This window comes from Pieris brassicae, chromosome 12 (assembly GCF_905147105.1).
Source record: "Pieris brassicae chromosome 12, ilPieBrab1.1, whole genome shotgun sequence".
In the NCBI taxonomy this organism is placed as follows: Eukaryota; Metazoa; Arthropoda; class Insecta; order Lepidoptera; family Pieridae; genus Pieris; species Pieris brassicae.
Genome location: NC_059676.1, coordinates 7981562 through 7993976, shown reverse-complemented (window position 1 = coordinate 7993976; position 12415 = coordinate 7981562). Strand labels below are relative to the sequence as shown.

At 32.8% G+C, this 12415-nt stretch overlaps 1 protein-coding gene across 5 annotated transcripts in view; it reads right to left on the bottom strand.

The window, feature by feature from the left end:
* LOC123717551 (mitogen-activated protein kinase-binding protein 1) overlaps positions 1-12415 on the bottom strand; it is a 69145-nt gene that overhangs the window by 18193 nt on the left and 38537 nt on the right. For all 5 annotated transcript variants that reach the window (XM_045673603.1, XM_045673605.1, XM_045673606.1 and 2 more), the window contains exons 4-17: positions 8111-8270; positions 7406-7474; positions 6326-6430; positions 5722-5832; positions 5333-5515; positions 5046-5206; positions 4396-4531; positions 4005-4169; positions 3648-3763; positions 2918-3128; positions 2416-2550; positions 1718-1828; positions 678-767; positions 124-254 (exon numbers count right to left, since the gene is read on the bottom strand). In XM_045673603.1, coding sequence (XP_045529559.1) covers positions 124-254; positions 678-767; positions 1718-1828; positions 2416-2550; positions 2918-3128; positions 3648-3763; positions 4005-4169; positions 4396-4531; positions 5046-5206; positions 5333-5515; positions 5722-5832; positions 6326-6430; positions 7406-7474; positions 8111-8270 — 1884 coding nt within the window. The remainder of the gene's footprint in view (positions 1-123; positions 255-677; positions 768-1717; positions 1829-2415; positions 2551-2917; positions 3129-3647; positions 3764-4004; positions 4170-4395; positions 4532-5045; positions 5207-5332; positions 5516-5721; positions 5833-6325; positions 6431-7405; positions 7475-8110; positions 8271-12415) is intronic.

Below are 12415 nucleotides of genomic sequence, written 5' to 3'. Positions count from 1 at the left end.
ACCAATTCAAGAATCTCCAAAAATTGCGTAACATATTTTGTATTTGTTTTAATATGGATAAAAGTATTTTTCCTAGTAGGATGACAGTTTAAAAAAAGTTTAGTATGAAAACCAGTAGCTTACCTAAGACCAGTAACAATCTCCGAGTGTCCATACATAGTAGCCATACATTCGCCGGAGTAGTAATCGTACACACTGAGTATTTTATCCGTACTAGACGTTGCAAGATAGATACCACTACTGTCCAATGCAACCTGGCGACAAAATGAAATAAATAAATAAATACATAGTATTGTCCTTTGTTAACATAGCTTTTACACATTAAGAAAAACACTTTTTAAACGGATTGAAGCTATGAATTATTATTAAAAAACTAACCGTGACCACGCACGCTGTAAAGCACGCGAGACGTCGGAAAAATTTAAAATTATAATTTTCTAATAATAAAACATAGCTTCATACCGTTTAAAGTGTTTTCTTAAATAAATACAGTCTGAAGATGAGCAAGGTCAAGTTGTTTAAATTTTCAAAAATCATGTTGTGTGGAGCCAAAATATTTCTGCGTACTTTCTTTATAATCTTTAAGATGCCATCTGTGGAAGTCTTGGTTATACGCCATATACACTATTGCCTGATATAGACAAATAAATAGATTTTATAAATATTAGGTATTTTACCTTGATCAATGTGCCGTCTTCCGCGGTTGTGCCTCTGAATGTCTTCGTATGACGTCCGTGAGACGCGCTGTATACTCTGACGTTACGATCCTGGAATATAATAATAATAGTTATTTTACATTATCTTCAAGAAATCTATGAAATACTCATCGTCATTAAAATTACACTGTCATAAGAGACGCTTTCTTGCTGACCACGACGCTCAGACATGAGCTGTCGATTAAAAAGAGAGAGTTGGACATATATTAGGTCCTTACATATGAAATTGGCGTTTTATCGTACTGGCCACTTTGACCTCAAATACCTCCTATTTGGTTAGGAATTCCAAATTCAAATTAGCACAGCTATTTACTCATGTATTTGTGCTTCGATGACCGTCATTCATTTATTTTTTTCTTCTGTTTTTTTTCTGTTTGCGTCACTCATTTTACAAAATGGAAAACTTAAAGTATCGCATTATTTACGAGTACGAGTTCCGCCGTGGCACTAGTGCTGCGGAAACGACTCGAAGGGTGAATGCTGTGTATGGCGGTCATGTTGCAAACATTGTGACAGGAGATTTATATATATTAAGATATATTTGTGTCAAAACTTAATCCAAAAATAACAAACAGATCGGACCTAATAATACAGCTATGAAACACATATTTCCGAACTAACATATTTTTTTTCTAAAAGACAAAAGAAAGTTTTATTACCAGTCTAGGAAAAGTTTTAATGGAAGATTCATTCAACGTTATAACCATTTTTCATTAGTTATTTATGTTTCCCATTTCAACCGTCCCTGAACTTCAAGAAATATTTCAACATCATAATTAACTGAATGGGTCTAGCCAGCCTCAAAGAGACAAACTGACAGAAATTCATTTTTATATTTGTGTATAGGTAGATAATAACAACAAAAAACAGACATCCTTATCGGTAGGGTTTAAATTTCTTTATTGGATCAAAATACAGCCTGTGCCTAAGCGAATAAAAAATAAACAATAAGCCACAGGGGCCAAATTTAAGTGAATAAAAAATATTGAAATTATATGTACCTGACAAGCAGTGAGTATATGCCTTCCTCCAGCGTCCACCTCCATGTCGTACAAAGTAGTGCGGCCTGATACATTTTGTCCACGAGCGAATTGGTAACTGCCATCTGGCATCTGTAATCAACATTATTGACACTTACAGATTACATACCAGTTGATGTGTGGCCATGTCATAAAATAATAGAAATTGTTAATTTAAAAATTAAAAACACTTACTTAGAATCGTTTGCAGGAAAAATACTTGATTCTAATTAAATTCTATTAAAGTCTTTCTAGTTCTTGATACTTTAATTGTAGTTTACTTTTTTTGTATGCAGTCAAAACCGCTTACCACGCATCGTTTAGAACAACATACCGATTATGACCAAAATCAAAGGTCCCGGATGAATTCTATGAATTCGGTACTTCATCACAACGTCATCTGGCTGACTATCGGTTTTACGACCAAATCAGAGTAGTACCTTCAATGTTCATACAACTGATTTGACTGTATGGTATATTAATTGTTGTAATTTCTTAACATACATTTCGGCTAATTAATTAAAGAAATTTGATTGTAATCAAGAATGCTTTATTATAAAACTTGTCTTCATATAAATAAAAATCACAATATTTAGATATCGTCCATTAGAAAATATACCTTAAAAATAAACATAATGAGAAACTATAAAATTGACATGATGATATATTTCTGTGCTTACCGTACTCAATTGTCTAAACAGGATAGTCTTATCCGCGCCACAGGACGCCATCTGCAGGCCACCGCCAGAACTAAGAAATCGAACTGCTGTTATGGAAGAGGAGTGTTCGTCCAATGTTTGGAGGATTTGGTAGCCCTGTAAAAAAGCGTAAGCGTTAATAAATACGTATACACGGATATATTGATCTATGAATCACCAATCTAATGTTTTACCAGAACATGGATCCATTATTTTTGTTTTTAAGATTCTCTTTTATTTTATTTGATGATGTTGTTGTTGATTTGATTATCAATATTTTGTATTTTTTTGCTAAAGTTCATCTATACCTAGCATATCCTCTCATAAAGCCTAATTATTAACTAAAATACATTTCAACAAAGGTTAAATTGTCTTAGTAATTTATTAGGAACGTCTTTTTTACAAAATTACAAATTGGTCCAAATAAATAAAAAAATGGTAAAAATTTATACAGTTTAAAAAATTATAAATAAATGAAGCTCACCTTATCAACTAAGAAAACATGTATAAGCCGATCTCGCGAGGCCGAAGCCAGCAATCTTGGTCGTTCGGAGTACTCCAGACACAGGACTTCAGCGTCATGTGCCTCTAATGTATGCGCCGGCGTTCCATTTCCATTAACATTATGGATCCAAATGTTTCCAGCCCTGTCTCCTGCTGCTAAGTGACGCCCGCAAGGGGATACCCGTACGCATCTAAAAAATTATATTAACTTATATTAAAAAAAACCACATTTTAGAGCAAGATGAGTATAACAGTTAAATTAACTTCTTTTGTTAGTTAATTTGTCTCTGAGAACGCAACTCCAAGTACAGTAAAGTATAATTTAGTATTCAGTTCTTCAATTTTAATTTACATACACAGATTAGTTGTAAGAGTTCGATATTAACTGCCCCCGCGAACTTCATTTCGCCGTAATATGCCTTAATATTTTTTTTTACTTAGCCTACCTTTTTAGTAGCTAATTACAAATAGTAGCAACATATTATGCAACATGCTATGTTTATAAAATTTCTGAGAAATTTTCATGTCCTTAAACACCTCAAATAATATTATTTTTTTTAATGCTTGAACTGGTACAATCTAATTTTGCTATTCATTTATATTTAGAATCTATTGCAATCTACTCCACCTATTTATTTGTATTTTTCTACCTTTATAGCATCGGCTGTCTCCCCTATATCTTAAGAAATATATTAAATTGCGACTTTTACCTGACTCCAATCTTATCATCATAGGTCTTTGATTTATCGCGATCGCTGGTGGCCGTGAGATCTACATCCTTGAGGAACTTCAATTCTGGGTCTATATATAATACCTTGTTTAATTCCTGTAAAAAACAAAATATTAAATTTTCAATTTAAATGACGAATAAGTATTTATAACATATTGAAAACCAAACAAGATGTGTCTAGATTAAAAGAAAAGACTTTTTTTTTCAACATCGGAACAAAAGTACATCTAAAATCCAAAACAAAAAATAATAATTTGTTATGATTCCTTTATAGTCAATATTAAATAGGAACGTTTATATTTTCCTTTTACAATATTAAACACGTTTGGGAACTTACATTACTATAAATATTCGGTGGTTCCGGTTTCAAATGCCATAGTCTAACTGTGTCATCGCTGGAACACGTCAGGAATGTTCCTGGTGGTAAAGGACCCCCCATCCCAACCATGTCTACGCCCCAAATGCATGCCGAGTGGTATAGCGCTGAGTGGGATTTGCCGACCTAAGTATGAAAGAAAAAGATTAGGTATGTAAGACACATATTAGATTAGCTAAAGAACAATCCGTCTCGAAGGACCAAAATATCGAAATTTTTATACAAGCAATTCAGGCTAAAGTAATATATGTCACTAATTTACCTGGACCGAATATAAACAATTCAAGCTCAACAAATAGATTTAAAAAGATTATGATTTTTTTTTATTATGGATCAGTAATTGAGTACATACCCGTTTAATATCTCGTACATCCCATACATATAGACTGTGGTCGTTGTACACGCATGTTAGTTTGTGGTTCCTCTCATCGTATGTCAACGCTACTGCGTCGGGATACTTTGCGTTTGCTGGCTGACTGAACATATGGCTGAAAATAATACATTAAAAATAAATAAATAATTAACTATAATTTTGAATAAAATAAATGAACAAGACAAAGTGTTTTTAGCCTTATTTTTTAATCTTAACAATCCTGGAAATGTTTCATTAGGTTATGAAAACAACACAAGTCTAAGTAGTTTTCTTGATAGTGTAGTCATTAGTTGCTGGTTTCTTCTATCTTACTTTATTTCTAATAAAAACGTTCAAAGCTATAACGTTGGAATATCTAGGAATGCAACTAAAATTCAGTTCCTTATTTTCATACAAGAGGTTTTTTGTACAAAATGTTGTATTTAGTCTCAGAAAAAATTGTAGTCACTAAACATTCCTTTTATTAAAACATACACGTACATTCTACCACATAGTATATATAGAGGATCCCTTATAAAACGGAAACACTATAACAATAAATATCGTATATGCAAGAGATTTCAATGCGTTTCAAATTAACAATATTTTTTATTTGGTTAAAAACAAGGTTAACACCAATTTATACATACTTGATATTAACACCCTGTGATACATCGACCCCTAAATAATGTGTCCTTGGTAAAGTTGTTACGTATTTTAGGGAATCCGGGGCAAAACACCTTACAATTCCCTCCGCACATCCAACAAATATATAATTTGCTCCTATCGCCATACAATTTGCACTCGTTGTCTGAAAAAAAAATGAATACAATATTTAACAATAATATTTATAAGGTAACAAAAAATCTATAAAATTATTATAACACATTTAAAATTACTTCATTAGACTCTGCTTTAAATATTTTTTTGTACCTACCCTCAATTCCACCCATTTGTCAAGCAGTCTCCGGCTATTGAATTCACATAGAAGACCGCTCCTCGTAATGGCATATGTGCTATCTGCCGCTTCTCCTCTCCCACAAACGACGTCACAAAACTCATTGTCTTTCTGCTCTCCGAGGATGGCAGACCTACCCATGAGAGGAACTGGTTCTTTGAACTGGAAATTTTATACATTTTATTTGTATGATTATATATCAATTGTAAAATATATAAAAATTGTGTTATATGCAATTTCAATAATATAGTTTTCAATACCTATTGGGTACAGTGTACCAATGCAGGTCTTCATAGTAATAAATTAATATGAACATAGGTAAACCCATGAGCGAAATTTCGATATGATCAAGTTATTAGGTTTGTTACCTTAGCACTTCTTGAGTACTCGAGGAACCAAAATTTGACATGTCTGAAGCCAACTGTCACGAAATAATTCCCTTGTTCTGAGAAACTGACAGCCTTCACGCGTGATGACACCTGTCAAAAGTATTAATAAAAAGTGTTAAAACCATATTAACCTTATATTAAACATATAAGATATAGCATATTAATGTTAACTAAATAATAGTTTTTCTTTATTTATTGGTTCGGTGGATTATCGAAAGTAAGAAAAGAATACCAGAATACAACAACCTTTTTAGGTCTGAGATTTCTGTATCAGTATTCTGTTTCACGATATGTCTAATAGACAAGTAGGTGTATAAGCCTGCTGTGCCTTACACACGTAGTGGACTTGCTTCTAAGGCAAATCGATTTCCTCGCTATGTTTGCCTTCACCGAGTAAACAAAATCCGCACACAGACAGAAAGTTCATTGATGCACAGCCGGGGATCGAAAGTAGGAAATCAATTAATAAAACGTCTGAGTAGCACATCATAGAATGAAAAAAAAGTATTTAAATTTAAGCGTAATGATGACCACAATGATGGGTTAACTTGAACATTTTAATCACTAAGTAAAGATACATAACCTTATTGCTAGCTAATTTGAGGTTCGCTCTCCAATCCCATACATTCACTATCATGTCATGCTGCGAACCAACTGATACCAGGTACTTGGAAGACGTTGAGAATGCCTGAAAATAAATATGAAAATTGAGATTAGTATTGTCTTTTATTAAAATAACTTTTACACATTTAAAGAAAACACTTTTTCAAGGGGTTGAAGTTATTAATAATACATAACTTCCATCCGTTGAAAAAGTATTTTCTTTAAATTGAGATTAGTATATACAATCACAAACTTCAATACTTCGACCAAATTTAAGGAAAAACAACTATTTTTAAGGGTTCTGTCAAACAATAGATTTTAAGCAAAAACACGTACAATGCAGGTAGAAATTAATTTGTATATATTTTGTGTAAATATATCGTCATAATGCAACTAAATGCTGGCAGATCCTGCCACCTCCACTACGCGACATCCAAGACGTCTTTCAAGATAAAATGTAAAAGTTATCTTTCGCATGTCAGTCGGCTAGGTTGGGAATTTAGTTGCATTGTCTCATTTTTATGATAGATTTTGTTTTCTTAGTTATTTCAATATTTGTTTTTTTTATTTCAATGCTTATTTATTATATTTTGTTCAACTGTCAAACCAAGATTGTATGAGTACACTGAAATTGCCGTTGACTGCAACTTAAAGCTGTGTTGGATCCATTTTTTTAAAGTGATTGTATTTATTTTTTGTGTGCTTTAATCATATAAATGTTTTTTTTCTTTATTTCTTTCACATTTATCCCATTAGACCCATTTCGTTAGTATATTAAAACCATGTCATTTTGGTCATCGCAATTAAAAAGCAACCGCTTATACATCTCAATGTACACAAGACAAACGGGTTTTCAAAAACGACATAAATCATATCCTCTAAATATTTTTATTACAAAAAATACACAATAAAAACAAGTTTCCTTCATACGCCTAAACGTAATTGGTAAATATATTAAAGTATAGACCTAGACCTAGCATACACCTATTACAATAGTAATAATTAGATAATCATATTATGCATTATGAATTTACTAGAACAATATTAAACAATTACTTACAACACAGTTGACTCCATGCGTGTGACCCGGAAATTCAGCTATTTGTACCGCACCCGACGCCATGGGATCCTATAATATTACAATTGTTTTAAAGTAATCAAAGTATATGTACTCATATATTCTTAGGAAACACTTAAAATGCAAGCACACAGTGAAAGCTAACCGCTGAATATTTATTTGTAAATTTAAATAACGTAACGGCTTTATTATTTTTATTTTTAACCAACAATTTATCTCATATTACAAAAAAAAATTACTTAATATATTATAAAGAGTTTATCATACAAAAATTCGCCTGCCAAATCGCGATTTTTATTATTTTAGTAGACACATTCCAGACATTTCTTATAAACCCACAAAAAAATCATGATTGGACTACTCATATATTCGAGACAGGCGCTACAGAAAACGACTTTATAAATACGAACGATGAGAATAGTAATGTAGACATACATTGCGATACAAGAATGTTATTTTGAATTTACCTTAAGATATAACTGTATTGTTATAAAGAGCAATGATTTGGACATTTGTCCTTAAAGCAGGTGAGAGAGAGATATGTTAGGACCATAGCAATAGATAATATAAGTTAAAAAAAAGGTATTTTTGATATGTTAGTATTGAAAAAACTCAAACCCAACTGGACCAATGCCAAATTCGGTAGTGGTTTTCCAAACTTGATTAAAATTGAAATTAGCTTTTAACCTGTAGGTCCCAAACTCGGACTGCCGGCGCGTGGCCACACTCCCCCGTTGCCAGGTAACGTCCATCGGGTGAAAAGGCAACACACGTGACACTCTTACGTGAGGCGTTCAAAACGTGAGCCTGCCTGTTCTTGCGTACATTGTAGAGGACTACTGTGCATCTGGAATTGATAGGAAATTGTCAGCCTCAGTGAATGTATGTTGTGTAACTGTCACCAGCGGTGCCTAACTAGTGTTCTCTTATAATCATTTAGTATTTTTATGAAATAAAAAAAATCAATGGCATGGCCATTGAAATAATAAATACACTTGGACACTTAAATCACGATTTATGGCAAAAATCTTAAATTTGTATCTACTTAAATTAACACTTAAGAAGTATTTATCACACGAACTCTCTACGACATTTTTATTATGATATAGCTTTGCTACATACACTGCGACCATAACCATAAAATAAACTGTTTAATTATTATTTTATATATACAAAATCATATCACACTTATTTTATTAAAGAATTATGTCTTTTACACGGGGATTACTAAAGCGCTGGGATAAAAAGAGAAATTGAAACTATCATCGACTAAGTAACTTTCCATAGAGTAAAGAATTTAAGTGTGAGTGATACACTTTGGGCGCCTCAGATATCTCACCATTGTTTCTTATCACTTCATAGGCAGTTTATGACAAACAATAAAACTGTTAAGCAAATATTGACGGTGGTATGCGGCCGTGAGAAAGGACGTTCGAAACTGTCATACATACGAATAAGGTGTATTTGTAGACAGTAATAGGCGGTTCTATGGGCGGGAGCGTATTTGTTACGTTGACGTAAGGCGCAGTTAGCAAGCGTTTCAACTATTGTGATATCAAAGCTCGTGCATTATAGAAAACTTCAATTGTTTTGTTTAACTTAAGTTTAAACCATACCCCTAACTTAACTAACAACTTTTAATTTAAACAAAAACAGTGAACGCTTGTAACATTTTTTAGATCTGGGTCTTCGATTTCTTAGTATCTGGTTATCATTTGTAAATCTAATACAGATAGGTTATCAGTGCTCCTGTGCCTGACACGTCATCGTTTCAAGTCATTTGAAAAATAAAGTCCATTGGTGCACAGCCGGGGATCAAACCTACGAGCTCAGGTACAAGAGTGAGATAAGAGTCACACGCCAATGGTAATTAAGTTACACAACTATCGCATTGTCTATTAGCTGTTAGGGTTGCTGTAACAAAAATTATAATTTTCGGTATTATTTCGAAAAAAAAATTGAATAAAATCGCGTTGCTCACTATCGCGGTATTATCCATTCTCATAAACTCATAGTTAACATTCAGGCGTGACTGTGAGACATTATAATATATTCTAAATACGTAGAAATAACCGCTGTTATGGCGTTTGAGTTGACCATTACAACATTCTAATAGTCCGTCCTGCGTTATAACGTTTTATTCATCTTTAAGGTTTGTGTTATTCCATTTTTTAATATTGTTTTAACTCTGTTAACGAAATTATATATCGTATCACATCATATAACTTCCGTTCTACGCCCTTGATTTCAGCACTGGCAGTGAATGTAAAATTAGAAGCATTCAGTATGTATTTCTTCATTGACGTTCATAAGTGTACGTTGTATTACCTATATGAATAAATAATTTTAAATATGAATTCAAATTATTTGAAACATTTACCAGATTTTGGTAGGTAATCTTACATACTAAAAGTATTTACTTTATGTATGTATATACAGTGCAACATTCTGAAATACAATCGGTCTCATCCAGGCACTCAGATAGGAAAAAGCTTTAAACAAATAGGTGTTTTGATAAAATTGGAATCCAAATTCAATTCACTAAAATATTAAATAAGTTGTCTGGAAGACATCGCTCGATAGTGAGATGGCCGACTTTTTTATATAATTGATACCACCGCCCATGGACACACATAGCCAGAAGACTCGCAAGCCCGTTGCCGGCCTTTTAATTGTTCAATAAGTGTTTTTTTTCGCAACAAAGTTTCAAATAAATGTGATGATCTTTACCTATGGCGACCGACAAATTTGCCCATAAATATTGTTTATGTCTACGATTAAAAACACTAACTCATGACTCACTAGGAAGCTACTAGCTATGGCGAGTTCAACGACCTCACGCGACATTGTTTTAGGGTTCAAATTACAGCTAACCTGTTTTACCGAGCTCGAAAATTAAGGAATACTTAAAGTTATATGCACGGAAAAGATTAGAATCGTATTTACAAGGGGCCTCCTCCATGTACGAATGGTCACCATGGTAACAAAAAACAATGGCGTTACAACCTTCTAGATCTGGGCCTCCAATCTCCATATCTGTTTCGCGATCATTTGTTTTTCTAATAGGCAAGTGCGTCATCAGCCTTATGTGATTGACACATGACTATTAGAGCCAAAAGCATGTCAGTTTTCTCACGATGTTTTTCTCATATTAAACGCGCATATAAGAATACCCACGACCTCACGTACCTCACCACCACTGAGAATCGTACGCCACTAATCGGAAGCGTCCACGACACCCAATACAATAATTGTATTACTTTCGTTGCAAACCGCTAACGTTGACACGGTTACGTGAAATTATTGCGGTAATTCTATGGAAGACAACTGGAAATTACCGATAAAATAAACTCCAGATCCACTTTGAATATATGATGAGTTATAATTAATTCTAAAGCCAATTTGAAAATAACCTAAAGCCGAATTATAGCATAATGTGCATATGCACCTTAAACATAGAAAACAGCTCTTAAATTATCTTTTTTTTATACTACAGAATTTTTTATTTAGGTAGAAAATAAAAAAAAGATATTAAAAAAAATCATTAGCTTTACAATCTTTTTTAGGCCTGGGCCTCAGATTCTGTATCTGTTTCATGATCATTTGTTAATCTAATAGGCAAGTAGGTAAACAGCCTTCTGTGCCTTACGCACGCTCTCCACTTTTTGGGTCTAAGACGACTTCTGCCGGTTTTCTCACGATGTTTTCCTTCACCGTTCGAGCTTATGTTATGCGCACATAGAAAGAAAATCTATTGGTGCACAGCCGGGGATCGAACATACGACCTCAGAGACCTCAGGTAGACAATAACTTTTATATAAAATTACAAAGCTACGAGTAATAACAGAGAATTGCCTGTCCTAGTAAAATATAATACTTATAAACATTCGTGCCTGGGCGTACGTGTGTGTTTATGTGTTTGTGCGTGTTTGTGAGAAAGTATGTGTGACTATTTACTTTATAAAATATTTTGTATATGAATTTTGTAGGAGAACTTTGTTTTATTAAAATTTCTATATTTATAAATCAATAAAGTGATAAACAATAGTGTAGTAGTCGTGCATTAATTTAAATTTAAAAAAAAACTTTAATTTTAGTTATAAATGGGCTCCTCCTTGTAGTCAGTAGTACGGACAGATCACCCTTTAACTTTATTAACTTTAGTTAGTAACTTTATTGTGTATAAAATCAATAAAAATAAATATATATATATATATAATATATACTCGACTTGATATATGTATTTCAAGGCTCCGTCTGACCCCCAAAAATTACATAAATATCAAAATGAGATAATAAATCAGGGAGCAAAATTCTATTTATTTACGTTCCGATGAAAGTTATTTTTATTTGTATTTACACTCATATCGTGATATTTAAAAACTAAATATGTGTTTGTTACCACAATTATGATATAAAAACAACCTACTTTATGTTCGACTGGTCGATTTTAATCAAGAGATACAATAATTAATCGCGAAATATGTATTAATGCTAGGTACAACACTCGGCTGGAGCAATAGCAGTTTCGTTTTTCATTTATTACTTAAACTCTGAGGAAGGTTTTTATGGATAGAAAAATTTAGTTTTCATTCCGGAAAAGCGAACCGCCTCTATAGGATCGCATAGCAAAATATTCCATATTGGTATGTAGTTACGAAAAAGGTATGTAAAACAATCATATTAATACGAAATGAAGCTCGCGGAGGCTATATGTAAATATAAGTGAACACATATCTACATATAAGTGAATTCATATATTAAAATAAAATATGTTTATTATGTAATATACGACACAGGTATGGCTGATTCCACGTCATTAAATTTGAATCAGTAGACATCCCTACTCATCGGCAGAGACAGGGTTTAGGCCGAAAGAAAAAGCCGGCGTAAAAAACTCTTTTACAATAGCAAATCATCGAACAACACTTATTTAAAAACAAATATCGCAAATTAATTAGAATACTATAATTATACTAAGAGCAGTGTTGG